Source organism: Diabrotica virgifera, chromosome 5 (genome assembly GCF_917563875.1).
Source record: "Diabrotica virgifera virgifera chromosome 5, PGI_DIABVI_V3a".
NCBI lineage: Eukaryota > Metazoa > Arthropoda > Insecta > Coleoptera > Chrysomelidae > Diabrotica > Diabrotica virgifera.
The window spans coordinates 241,850,606-241,863,029 of NC_065447.1; the positions used below are offsets into that span (position 1 = coordinate 241,850,606).

Sequence of the window (12,424 nt, forward strand, 5' to 3'; positions counted from 1 at the left end):
TACGTTTATTTTAATAAGTTGCAGGGCTGAAAATAAAAGAGAAGTCTGATATTTAATTTCAAATATTTCATTCAAAAGAAACTGCTTGTTTATTCTAAGGGGCTTTCCGTCCTCGGTAATAATGTAATCTTTCAATCTGCGTTTAAATTTTTCTAGTTTTCTCAGGATTCGAAAAAAATCATATTGCGATTCAAATGACAGTACACTCGTGACGTAATCGACCCTTAATGTTCATTGGTTAGTCGATCTGGGCAACCGTAGTAATGTCTAAGAACCGTGGGCAATACTGGCTTTGTTGATGATAGTTTCAAAGGGTTTTAGTAAGGGTTTCTAGAAAAGCAGTGCATTCTTAAACCGACTAATATTTTGTGATGTGAGGAGTCCCCAGAGAGACATATTCGGTGCCTTAATTGGACAAATATAGAAAATTTTAGTTAATATTTATTATCATGATTTACCTTCAATTTTTCACTTGCTCTCTTCTTGTTTTCCTCCTCTTGCTGTTTTCGCTTTTGTTCCAACTTATGTTGTTTGACCATCTCCGTTAGATTACTTATATATTCATCCGTTTGAGAAAGTAAGAAGGCTAGACGTTTGTCCTTCTTTTGGTCGATAAGCTTTCTGTATCCTTCTTCATCTTCTGCCATCAATCTTAGTAAATATAATAAAGAGTTTTATAATACATAAAAGATGAATACTAATCGACATACCTTCTCATTCGTTCCTTTTCAATCCTTTCTTGCTCCTTTTTCTGCTCCCTTTCCGCGTTTGCATGATAACTCATAATACCTTTATTTAACCTAGACAACTTTCCTTGCACGTTTCTATGAAACTCCTTAAAATCTTTTCCATGCTGTAAAACAGAATTAAGAAACTCCTGGTGCTTTTGCTTCTTCTTTCTTTCAGCTTCCAACTTCTGTTGTTTCTCCAATTTCTCAGTCGCTCTGGCTTCCTTTAGTCCTTGTCTTTTTATTCTTTTGTATTGCTTCACGTTGACAGCTGTTTCTAGCGTTACGTCCCTTCTTGTACACGCTATGATCTCACTTCTGAGCTGCCGTTGGAAGTTCAAGCATCTCAGAGCTCGAAGCTCTATCTGGACCTGCATTCGAACTTCGTCTGAAAGATTTGTGGGTAAGTTGGACAGTTGCTCCATGCGGGATGCTATTCTAGCTGCAACTCTGAAGCAAAATAGTCATATGAATTATAGAGGTAAAGTGAAGATACACACAATATTTTATAGAAATCAACACAGACAAAAATAAAGTAACTACAGAAGATGTATTAAATTACAGTTAATACTTGTTTCGCTATACAAAATACATTTTGCATAATATTTGGTCTATCTATGAGCCATTGATAAAAGTAAAACAAAAACAATTTAGACCAAGCAGTATCTGTTTTGGGCTGAATAAGTCGTATATTACAATTACAAATTACAATTATTTGAATATTTATTTCTACTGATTTAACCAAAACTGTTGCAAACCTTCAGCAATGATATTGTGTTACGTAGCTATTGTGCAATTTACGTTTGATGCGCTCCTTGAATTCTTCTACACCGATAAAAAAATTGTAACCTGGAGTTAAACCTGGAGATCTTGGTTGCTGTTCGCTAGATCGCCTTATACTTATCCACCTACGTGGGAAAACGTTATTTAAATAATTTCGTACCTCCAGCAACCAGTGGCGTTGCGCGCCTGCTTTCTTTCACTTTATCTCTGATATCTCGCGTTTTTAACAGCTGAAACCCTAATTTGCGGCTATTTATTCACAGTCAACCTTATATCACCGTATCTATTAGAAAAAAAATAGCTTTAATTTGATACAAAAAAATAGAATAACGTCATAAACGAAATTTTGTTTCAAAAATGAATTACTATTAATTTAATTAAAACTGTTTGCGGCCACTTTTTGACTGGCAACATGTTATCAATGTATTCTCCTATTTTTAACCTTCTCTCCCATTCTTATAAACATACATAGTGATTCTGCAGTGGAATCTTAGACTATTATATATAATATATATAATATAAGGTAAGAATCGAAAATTATGGTGTAGCGTAAGTGATACTCGAGGCGGCTCTATCTATAAGTTGAGCTGGACTAAGCTGGAGCTTAAGATCAATTGGTGCAACCAGGCATTATTGTAATTTAAATCAGTGAATATTTATTTTTATTTTATTTTACTTTAACTAAGTACATAATTTTGGTTAACCCTGTAGAAACAAACATTCTAATGATACATCGTTGCAAAAGCAATTAGGAGACCTTTCAAAAGAGATGTCCCGTGAATTCGGTTTGTATTTAACAAAATCATCGATTACGTCATTAGGCTAACATTGATTATGTAATGTCCAATACGTATATAGCAATTAACGTGTTTTAAGATTTTTTTAAAAGTCGTCTGTGTCTGAAATACTGAATTTATTCCATCGATTGGCATTATACTGTAAATCCTACTGTTAACTTTTTTAATTCAATTGAAATTAATGTATCGTATTGTAGAATTGTAAATATTTTACCTTAATTATTAAGACCCCTGTATATATTTTTTCTCTTAATTGTTATTACGAAAACGAAATAAGAGTCTCAAGCATCCGAACACATGTGCGGATTGGCTTGGGGATTTGAAATCGGAGTTATCAAAGACGCAAGATGGGCAAGTAGTCGCCTTGACTAATTTGAATAGTTTTCGTTTATTGGGAAAAAGTCAGTACATAATTTGATCCAATCTTAATAAGTTAAAACGGAAAAAGTAGATTAGAGGTATTAAGAGAATTTATTTTAGCGTAGGGATGCGAGTGATTTTAAGATGAGAACCGCGACAGTCGTGTTATTGGGGATAAGACGTAAAGAGACGCTTTAAGACGTACTTATATTATGACAAGCCGGTTATAATATTGTTTAGACGCAATTACTTATCTCTAAATACATTTCTTTTTGTAAGAACAAGAACTCGTAAAATTTTAGTCGCAATTACACAAACACTTTACATTTCGTCAATTTAATAGTATCAATAATTTAGTTATCTATTTTATTAATTAAAACTGTTAAACGTCAAACGGACTTTTATTACGATTGTCCTTAACGAATCCCGACAGTATTGTATTAAACATTCATTAAAACATCTTCCTAAGCAAAACAAGCTGAAAATGCGAGCATTATCATAACAAAAACTTTGTTTGCGGTTACCAAATATAATTTATTGTTCACTTATTCGATATATCGAATTTGGTTCGAGATATCGAACTAGCAATATGATATTCATAATCTACGTAAGAAGTCTCATTGAATTGATATAGCATATTATTATGCTTTAAGTGGAAAATTCGATTTTTAGACTTTTCGTATCCATCGGTAGATCGGCTCCAGGTATTGTAGGGGCGGAGACGCACAAAAAAACGAACGAAAGGACTGCGAATGTATAAACGAAAACAAAGTTTTCGTTGAAAATAACAATTCAAGTACTGACAGTAAACAAAAGAACAAGTAAAATAAAAATACCTACAAGCGTGTCAGATTCTTTAGAGAAAATACCTGTTTTCTCTTTCTTGAAGGAGAACCAGAGGATCTATTCCGCACGGTTTAGGCAGCGAACTGATTCTGTGATGCTTTACACTCTGGTGGTGAGGTTGAGGTTGGTGGTGACTTTGCTGATGGTGCACTGGTTGCGGCCTCGCAGGCGGAGTTGGTACATGCGGTGGAGGTTGAGGGTGAGGTTTGTAGGGAGGCATAGGCGCCTGAAATATTAAAAAGTAAAATAATCTTAAGAGTATCTGTAGAACTGTAAAAGCTATTACACATCTACTACTACTACTATTTTGAAAAAACCCAACATTGGTTTTATATCCTATCCCCAAAAAGATACCTAAATTTCTGATTTATTTTGTGAAACAATTTATCATTAAAATATCCTAAGCCGCTCCTGTTAGAAATGTTTCAAAGTGTTTCGCAACATTGAGAAAGTACCTATTTCCCCTTGAAAAAACGTATTGGACTGGTCCCAAGAATTGTTGATGTTGCGGCGATAAGGACGAATTTTGCTTACAAGTACGCAGCAGGTTCGCAGCGGTGAAGGATTTTGCCGCGCGGAGAGTCAGTTCCATGGTACCCTCTTAGAACACGTCAGCCAGCAGTGGAGCTCCAGAGACAGCTTCCTACCGGCTTAAAATTGTCTTTTGTCGCTATATTAGATCAAGTGGATGGTTTATCCTTTTTTCTATGACCACTGAAGAACACCCGTGAAAAGTTTCACCCCATAATGTTGGATTTGAAAGGTGAAAATCGCAGTGCAAATAATGTAACGCAGTTGAGCCGGTATGGTAGTGTGTGGTCTATTTTTTGTTTGAAATTCCCGTATTGAAGCCCCGATGAGATGTTTGGTCTCGTAGTCTCGTTCCTGTTTTGTCCTGTCCCATTTTAGAAGCCTGTTTTCGTCATAAGAAGCCCCGCTGCCCCCCCTTCCCGTGTTGGATGGAAAGTTTGGTTAAGTAGTGCAATGTGACGTATGTGATAATGAGATGTTTATTTTGAAAAGAGTAAAGGAAAAGGAATATGGCAAAGAAGCCAAGAAAGATGTTATAAAGATTGCCCAGTTTGTCCCAAAAGAGGAATCTCAGATAAATGTCCCTTCAATTGGTATTCGTAAGTACCGTAACGTGTCCAGTAAGTACCCAGTAGTGAATCTGAGGATTTATTAGAAACGGCGTCATATTTTTAATAGTAGGAAAGTTCTCAAGTATGTGTAAGTATCCTTTGTTTATTAGGTTATGGTAGTTAGTCTTCTTAAACCCTTTTATCCCCCCTAACGAACCTATGACCCACCACCGAACAACCCCTGAGCTACCGTCGTGCAAAAGAAGGTTTGAGTGCCTGTTCCTTCTACTTTAGCCCCATTTCGACCCCCAGTATCTATGTAGTTAGTTTTATCCCTGACCCCATCTGAGCAGACATGTAAAACGCTTCACGTATGAAATATACGTCATGTAAAACCTTCATGTACTTCGAAATAGGTATGAAATATACGTCAATTTGACAATTTCAATCGACAATATGAATTATTTCAGAAAGTTTCAAGATTTCTCCGATATTTGCGCACGATCGTTTCCCGTATCCCCTCCAAGTACTTGCACACCGCGAATTGGGGGCAAAAAGTAGGAGACTGTACAGGGGATACAGTATGAGAAACAGAAACGAGAAGGGTGATAGGCTTATCGGGTTTTGCCAAAAACAATAATTTTGTTGTAGCGAATACATTGTTCAAATTGCAAAAGAGAAAACTATGCACGTGGAAGTTAACCAAAATGGTTATTAAAAAAGACAGAAGTAGATCAACGTTAAAAAGATATTCTGACACCAACCAGACACATAAAGAAGCAATGGATGACGGACGAAATTTTAGATTTAAAGAAGAAAGACTACTACTTCATTTCGGTTTATAACGTTCTAAGTCGTTTTCCGACTACCAATCGCCACTTCGTCCGGTTGTTCCATAATTTTTTTTGCCTCTTCTATGTTTGTTTCTCTTAGCTCTTTGCAGATTCCTTTGCTCCAACTTTTTCTCGGCCTACTCGTTTCCCCTTTCGTTCTGGTTACCAATTTACTATTTCTTTGTATGTACATGTCTGAACCAGGTAAGTTGATTTGTCGATAAGTCATCCGTGATTGTTCGTTTGATTCCCATTATTTCTCTAATAAGTTCTTTTCTTTAACGTATATTCATAAGTTAATGGGCACATATATTATGGTCCAGTAGCTTTATCTATTGTGTTTTTAATATTACTTCTCGTAACATTCGCATCATGTTCAAAGCATATACTACCAACATTCGTCGGAGTATAATCTTTTTAGTATATGCGTAGTACATGCATAGCATGTACAGCTGGTTCCTAAAAAAACTGATACGACTCTTAGCAAGATTTGATCATTTTGAGCAGTGTATTTGATTGGTCTGACATTACATTATCTTTATTATGACAGACAAATAATAAAATAAACGAACAAACAACAAACAACTGATTACATGTTAATAATTAATAAATTGTAATAATTATGAAGGTCTAAATTTTGATATTATTTTAAATTCTTGCAGTTTTCGCATCTTCAAAAGGATTCTCTTCTAATCTCTCCAAATGCGTACGATCTTCATGAGCGGTAGACATTTTCGGTCTTCCAGAACCTTGATTTCTTTCGGGAGTTTCTTGTTCTCTCCATCTTTTAAAATGGTTCGCTACGGCAGATAGTGACCAACCATCTTCTAATTTCGTTTCAATTCTTGCTTTTAGTCCTTTGCTAGCATCTGGAGCCATTTTTAAGGTTTAACAGAAGTTGTCTGACAAATTTTAAAATTTGGCAGTGACAGTGACAGTATGTAAATAATAAATATTTATCCTTCAAAATACACTGCTCAATTTTCTACAAAATACGCTTTAAGAGTCGTATCAGCTTTTTGGAACCAGCTGTACCTTAAAAAACGTTCTAAATTTCATGTTCTTTGCATTTACTTCAAAGAATATTCTCGTACCGAATATACTGAGCACATTCGTGTACGTAGTATCTCGGAATATTCGTAAAAGTTTATTCTTAGAAGCTTTATCGAATATTTTTTAAAAATATATATGAGTATATTCTTAACATATGCTTATAATGGTAGGGGAGCCCAAGCGGGGATTTTTGCAGTCACTCGAGCGCGTCAGATTAGCATATGGTGAGAAACCTGGTACCCTGCAGATGTACCTCTACTATATATTGGCTCTTAACACAGGGGAGTTCGTTAAGGGGGGCCCGAAAAAAAAAATCTACCCTTAAAAAAACTCGAAATTGTCAGATTAAGATAAGGTAGGTTAAGTACATGCAAACGAGTGTATATTTCAAAAATCTGACGATTTGAGCCGGGCGTAAGGAAATGGGTGAGCCCCAAATTTTCACAAGAAAAAACCGAATATTTCGCGAAATCAATGACAGATCGAAAAACTAAAAAATACATGCTCAATATTTTTTAAAAATCTATCGAATGATACCAAACACAACTTCTCACGGAGAGGGGTGGGGGGTAAATTTAATATTTTAAATACGAATCCCGTGATATTTCGCGAAATGTACATCAGATCGAAAAACTGTAAAATACACTTATTCAATATTTTTGAAAAATCTGTCGAGAGGCACCAAGCACGACGCCCCATGGATGTGGGGTGGGGGGTTACTTTAAAATCTTAAATAGGAACCCTCACTTTTTATTGCAGATTTGGATTCCTTACGTAAAAATAAGTAACTTTTATTCGAAACATTTTTTCGAATTATGGATAGATGTCGCTATAATCGGAAAAAACCATTGTTGGAAATGGAAAATTAAATTAAAAAATGGCAAGCGCCCACTAAAATGGAAAATTTTACTTAACTTTTTTTGGTTTTAGGACCTACTGTTTACAACCCAATAGGTCCCCAAAACGCTCGAGTGACTGCACATTTAGCATACTTTGCTCCCCTACCATAAGTACTTTTAAAATATCTTAAAAATATTATATAATAATGTTAGCTTTATAGGTTATTAACTTCGTTATTTTTAGAATAATTAATAAAATTTATGTGTGTAGTTAGTATTGGACGAATTAATTTCTAAAAATTGTTTTAATTGGATGGTAAAAAAGTTTAAAAATTAATTGTATTAACGAAACAAAAATGTTCGTTTTCATAATTGAAATGAATTTACCATTTCGAGTTTACCATGAGTAATTATTTTTACATCGTTGGATTAGGTACATTCAGTTACAAAGAATTGAAAGAATACACCATCTACCATTTTTATCACCAGATCGTAAAAGCAAGTATTTATAAAAGTCGGATCGGAATTATATCGACGTGATTCCGACATCAAAACGTGCCAAAACCCACAACCAACCAAACTGCAAACGGCCAGTCTCATTCTGACAATTTCCTACCGGGATAGGGATTAAGGAAACAACGGTAAAATATGAAAACGAAAACAGACATTATTTGTGTCTAATTATGCAGTGTTAAGGATGAAGGCGAACGATAAAATGCTAAAAGGATTAGGACTAGGAACATACGTAATCTTTTTATTTTGTTTGCGGTGCTTCAAAATATGATTCATTTTGGTAACTCAATATTACTTAAATAGTAGGTAAGTACATATAGTTAAGTATATAAATTTTAGTTACTTATCGGTTAGTTTAGACACAGAATAACTAACCATACAAAAGCGAAACTCAGGCCGAAAACGGTAACATAAATTTCATGCTCATGCGTCACGTAACTGGTGCAACCTCACTTTTGCGACTGACAGTGACAATTGTTTTTAGTTAAATTTTATATTTATATATGTTTTATTTTATAGTTTATTTATATTTATAGTTAAATTTTATATTTCATATTTAATTAATAACTACTTGTCAAAAATATCACATCATTTTTAATGGTCTATTCCTTAGATTAGAACATCAAGTTCTATTCTGTAACTGGTGCTCAAGGTCAAATATTTCGGTCCCCACAAAATCAATGGAAAGGACAGTAAGATTCGTTTCTGTGTGATTAGTTATTCTGTGGTTTAGATAAATCTTATATAATATTTATATAAATAACTAAAATTTATATATACACTGACCGGCACAAACACGGCCACCCCAAAAATGGGTAATATTTGATGTCTTGAATTTCCTAAACCTGTTGTCCGATTTAAGTGATTTTTTTAATATTTTATAGCCTTATTCTTGAACAAAATTTCTGTAATAATATTCTTGCTGGACAGGTAAGCTATCATTGTATACCGGGTGTACCAATCAAACTGTGTTTTATTCTCAAAGTTCACCACACTTTATGGAATATTCTAGCATTTATAAAATACTGAAATCAAAACTGAACTATAGCCTCAGGTTTTAATAACATTTTGTTTTTTGATTCATTCGCTTATGTTGGATAACAAAAAAGTTAGGTACTTTAACAACTAGCCATGTTCTTAATTAATACAGGGTGTTTCTAAATAAGTGCGGCAAACTTTAAGGGGTAAATCTGCATGAAAAAATAATGGCCGTTTGCTTTATAAACACATGTCCGCAAATGCTTCGTTTCCGAGATACTGGATGTTGCATTATTTTCTTACACACTGACGATTTATTTATTGCTCTAAAACCGGTTGAGATATGAAAATGAAATTTGGTAGGATTTAAGATACAGTTATTGCATATTTTTTGACATGCAATTAAGAATTTTATATTCTCCATTGACGCGCATACGGGTAATATGGTGAATATACAATATTGTTAAAAGATAAAGCTATAAAATATTAAAAAAATCACTTAAATCGGACAACAGCTTTAGGAGATTCAAGACATCAAAAATTACCCATTTTGTGGGGTGGCCGTTTTTTGTGCCCGTCAGTGTACTTACTTTTTAAGTAATATTCTAGAATCTACTAACTACATTCTCATATGCAACTAGAATATGTAACAACTAGATACTTGGTAGAACCAGTAGAACCTAAGATGAGATTAGGTGATGCTGAAAACAAACTTCTGAGCAATATAGCACCTTGGAATATTCTTAAAAGTATATTCTTCCCAGTTACTAAAGAGTGCGGTAGTACGTTCTAAGCATATAAATAGAAGGTTTATAGCACCTCCTTGGAATATTCTAAAAAATATATTCTTGGTATATACTGAAAAGAAGTGCGGTAGTACATTCTAAGTATATACATAGAACGTTTAAGTACTGTAATGTAGTATATACTCAGTATCTGCTCTGCACATTCCCAATGGTAATTACGCATATTCTCAGCATATACTTTTTCTGAAAAGTATGTTCTATGAATCTACTAAGAACATGAAATTGTTATGTGGGTTATTGCAGCAACCTTTCCGTTCGTTCCTTCGTTCTTGTATTGTTTCTAAATATTTAATTTCTTGGGGTTTTTTGTGTAAAATATTAAATATGTCATACTTCTTATACTGTAGCAGATGGATTTCTACTACAATGTTTTATAAAAAATATCCATTAATTTTAATCCTATCCCAAGAAAAATATTTATTTTTCTAATATATTTTGTGAGTTAATATATCATTAAAAATTCTAAGCCGTCCCTGCTTATGAGTAATACTGTTTGTTTCGCAACATAGTAAAATCATAGGAAATTTCCTGTTTACTTGTATAAACATTTATTGTTCTGGAAGGATCGGTTGAAAAATCCCAGTATATTTCCCTTAAGTTTTGAGCGCTAAAAACCCTATGATATTATTGGTCAGAATTTTGAAAGATCGTCGAGTTCTCTCCGCCGATTGGTCAAATGTCAAACCGAAAGAATGATCGGCTTGAAGCGTAGGAGAATTTTGGGAAGAAAAGGTACGCGGTACGTACGCCGCTGAAAATAAGGTTTAGTTCTAAAAGTACTGTAGTTCTGAAAGTATGTTCGAGTAGAACATATCTTTTTTTGTTAGAACTCAACAGACTCGCAAAGAAACGCACTTTGCCGGCTTTAAAATGGTTTTCTTTTTATGGTAAAAGAAGTGAAGGACTGGCAGTTTGTCCAGTAAATGTCAAGGAATATTATTACAATAGTTTCACAACATTTACATGGATATATTCTTGTGAAACACTATTATTGTTATGCAGTTTGATTTGCCGGTAAAAAAGAAGTGCGTGGTTCCTGGTTCCTGTTTTTATGATGTTATGGTAACATTCCTGTATTGAAGTATCCCGATTATATTTGATTTGGTATCAATTTTATCCTGTGTCCTGTTTGGTTCAAAATTGAATGTCTTCCCTCCCAGCCCCGCTTAGAATGGAAAATTTTGGATAAGTGTTTGAACGTGTGACATGGATTTTTGTTTTAAGGTATGGATAATGTTTATTTTAAATAATTCACAAGTGGATATTAATTTGGTAAAGGTTTTACATATTTAAATAATTTGTTTTCAACATGGATTCTTGGAAAGTTTTATGTAAAGTAAATTTAATGGCAGTGACTTTTGACAGCCATAAGTCAAATTTTTGTTTTGGTACACTGCTAAAAATAAATAAGGTTAAGAATTGTAAAACCATGTATTTGTTTTTATTATTCATTTCTTGTTTGAGAATATGTTTATTCTCATAATAAAGGTATAAAGGTTTAAATAAACATTATAAAATGTACACATTTTTATTTATGTAACCTCTTTCTTCAAGAAAATTATTAACAGATATCTAATACAAGCGAATTAAGTTTTAGAATAGAAGAAAATGTAATGGCATAGAAGCCAATAAAGGTAAATGATAGCCCAGTATAACCCCAACGAGGAATCTACGATGAATGTCCCCCCAGTTGGTTTCCAGTAAGTACTCGATATGAGAATTTTGAGGATTTTTCAAACGGCGTCCCAATTTGTTTAAATAGTAGGAAAGTCCTCAAGTCTGTGTAAGTATCCTTTGCTTATTTGGTTATGTAGTTAGTCTTCTTTAAACCCTCTTACCCCTCCCAACGAATCTACGACCCGCCACCGCACAAAAAATGAGCTGTCGTTCGCATAAAGCTTTATGTGTCTGTTCCTTCTACTAGCCCCATTTCGACCCCCCAGTATCTTAGTAGATAGTCTTTCCTTGATCCCATTAGAGCAGACATGTAAAACGCTTCAATACAGATCTTCTCTATATCCTTGTATTTGTTGAAGAACTACCTCTCTATTGCCTCTCGAATTTTCTTTCTGATGTTTCCCTGAATTTATCTGTAGGAAATTATTCAGGTCTTTTGCTTTATGTTTCTTCGTTCTTCTATAAGTACCTGAAATCTTTAATTTTACCTGTGGTGATTGAGCGGGCATGGGGACTTGAGGAGGAGGCGGATGACTCTGCATCATCTGTGGCTGTGAAGTAGGAGGACATGGAGGAATCGGCTGTCTCAGAGGTGGCTGCGGCTGCGACTGAACTGGTGGCGGGCCAACTTCAGGAACGGCAGGTTCTGAAGGTTCGTTGGAATGAGGAGCTCGTTGATGCATTTCAACATTGCCTTGGGAAAAACCAGCACTTGGAGGTGGAGTTGGACACTGCGGAGAACTATCCGATCGCTTTCCTTGTAGCGATAAATTAATTTGGGATGGTACTGGTTGGTTTCTTGCTATGTATCGATAAGCCATGATTTGATTTCTGTAAGGAAAAAGAAATTAGCACAATATATTTTTTATTTGATAGAACAAATATACATTATTTCTACATATACAGGGTGGACCATCTTATACGACTCGGTCTCTGTAAGGAACAAGAACTCTTCTTCTTTCTTGTATGTAGGCTTTAAAGCCTGTTTCTTCTTCAATATTAGCCTACTAAATTGTTTAAATTATCGCACCATCTTTTTATTGGTCTGCCAATACTTCTTCGTCCATTTGGTGACTTATCTCGTGCTATTCATACTATCCTATCATCTGCCATTCTACGAATGTGTTCG

General features: G+C 34.5%; 1 protein-coding gene across 1 annotated transcript in view; it reads right to left on the reverse strand.

Moving 5' to 3' along the window:
* The window catches only part of LOC114331958 (ATP-dependent helicase brm-like), a 120,696-nt gene that overhangs the window by 31,466 nt on the left and 76,806 nt on the right, over positions 1-12,424 (reverse strand). Inside the window, exons 4-7 of the mRNA XM_028281650.2 lie at positions 11,784-12,126; positions 3,538-3,740; positions 711-1,178; positions 459-651 (exon numbers count right to left, since the gene is read on the reverse strand). Coding sequence (XP_028137451.1) covers positions 459-651; positions 711-1,178; positions 3,538-3,740; positions 11,784-12,126 — 1,207 coding nt within the window. The remainder of the gene's footprint in view (positions 1-458; positions 652-710; positions 1,179-3,537; positions 3,741-11,783; positions 12,127-12,424) is intronic.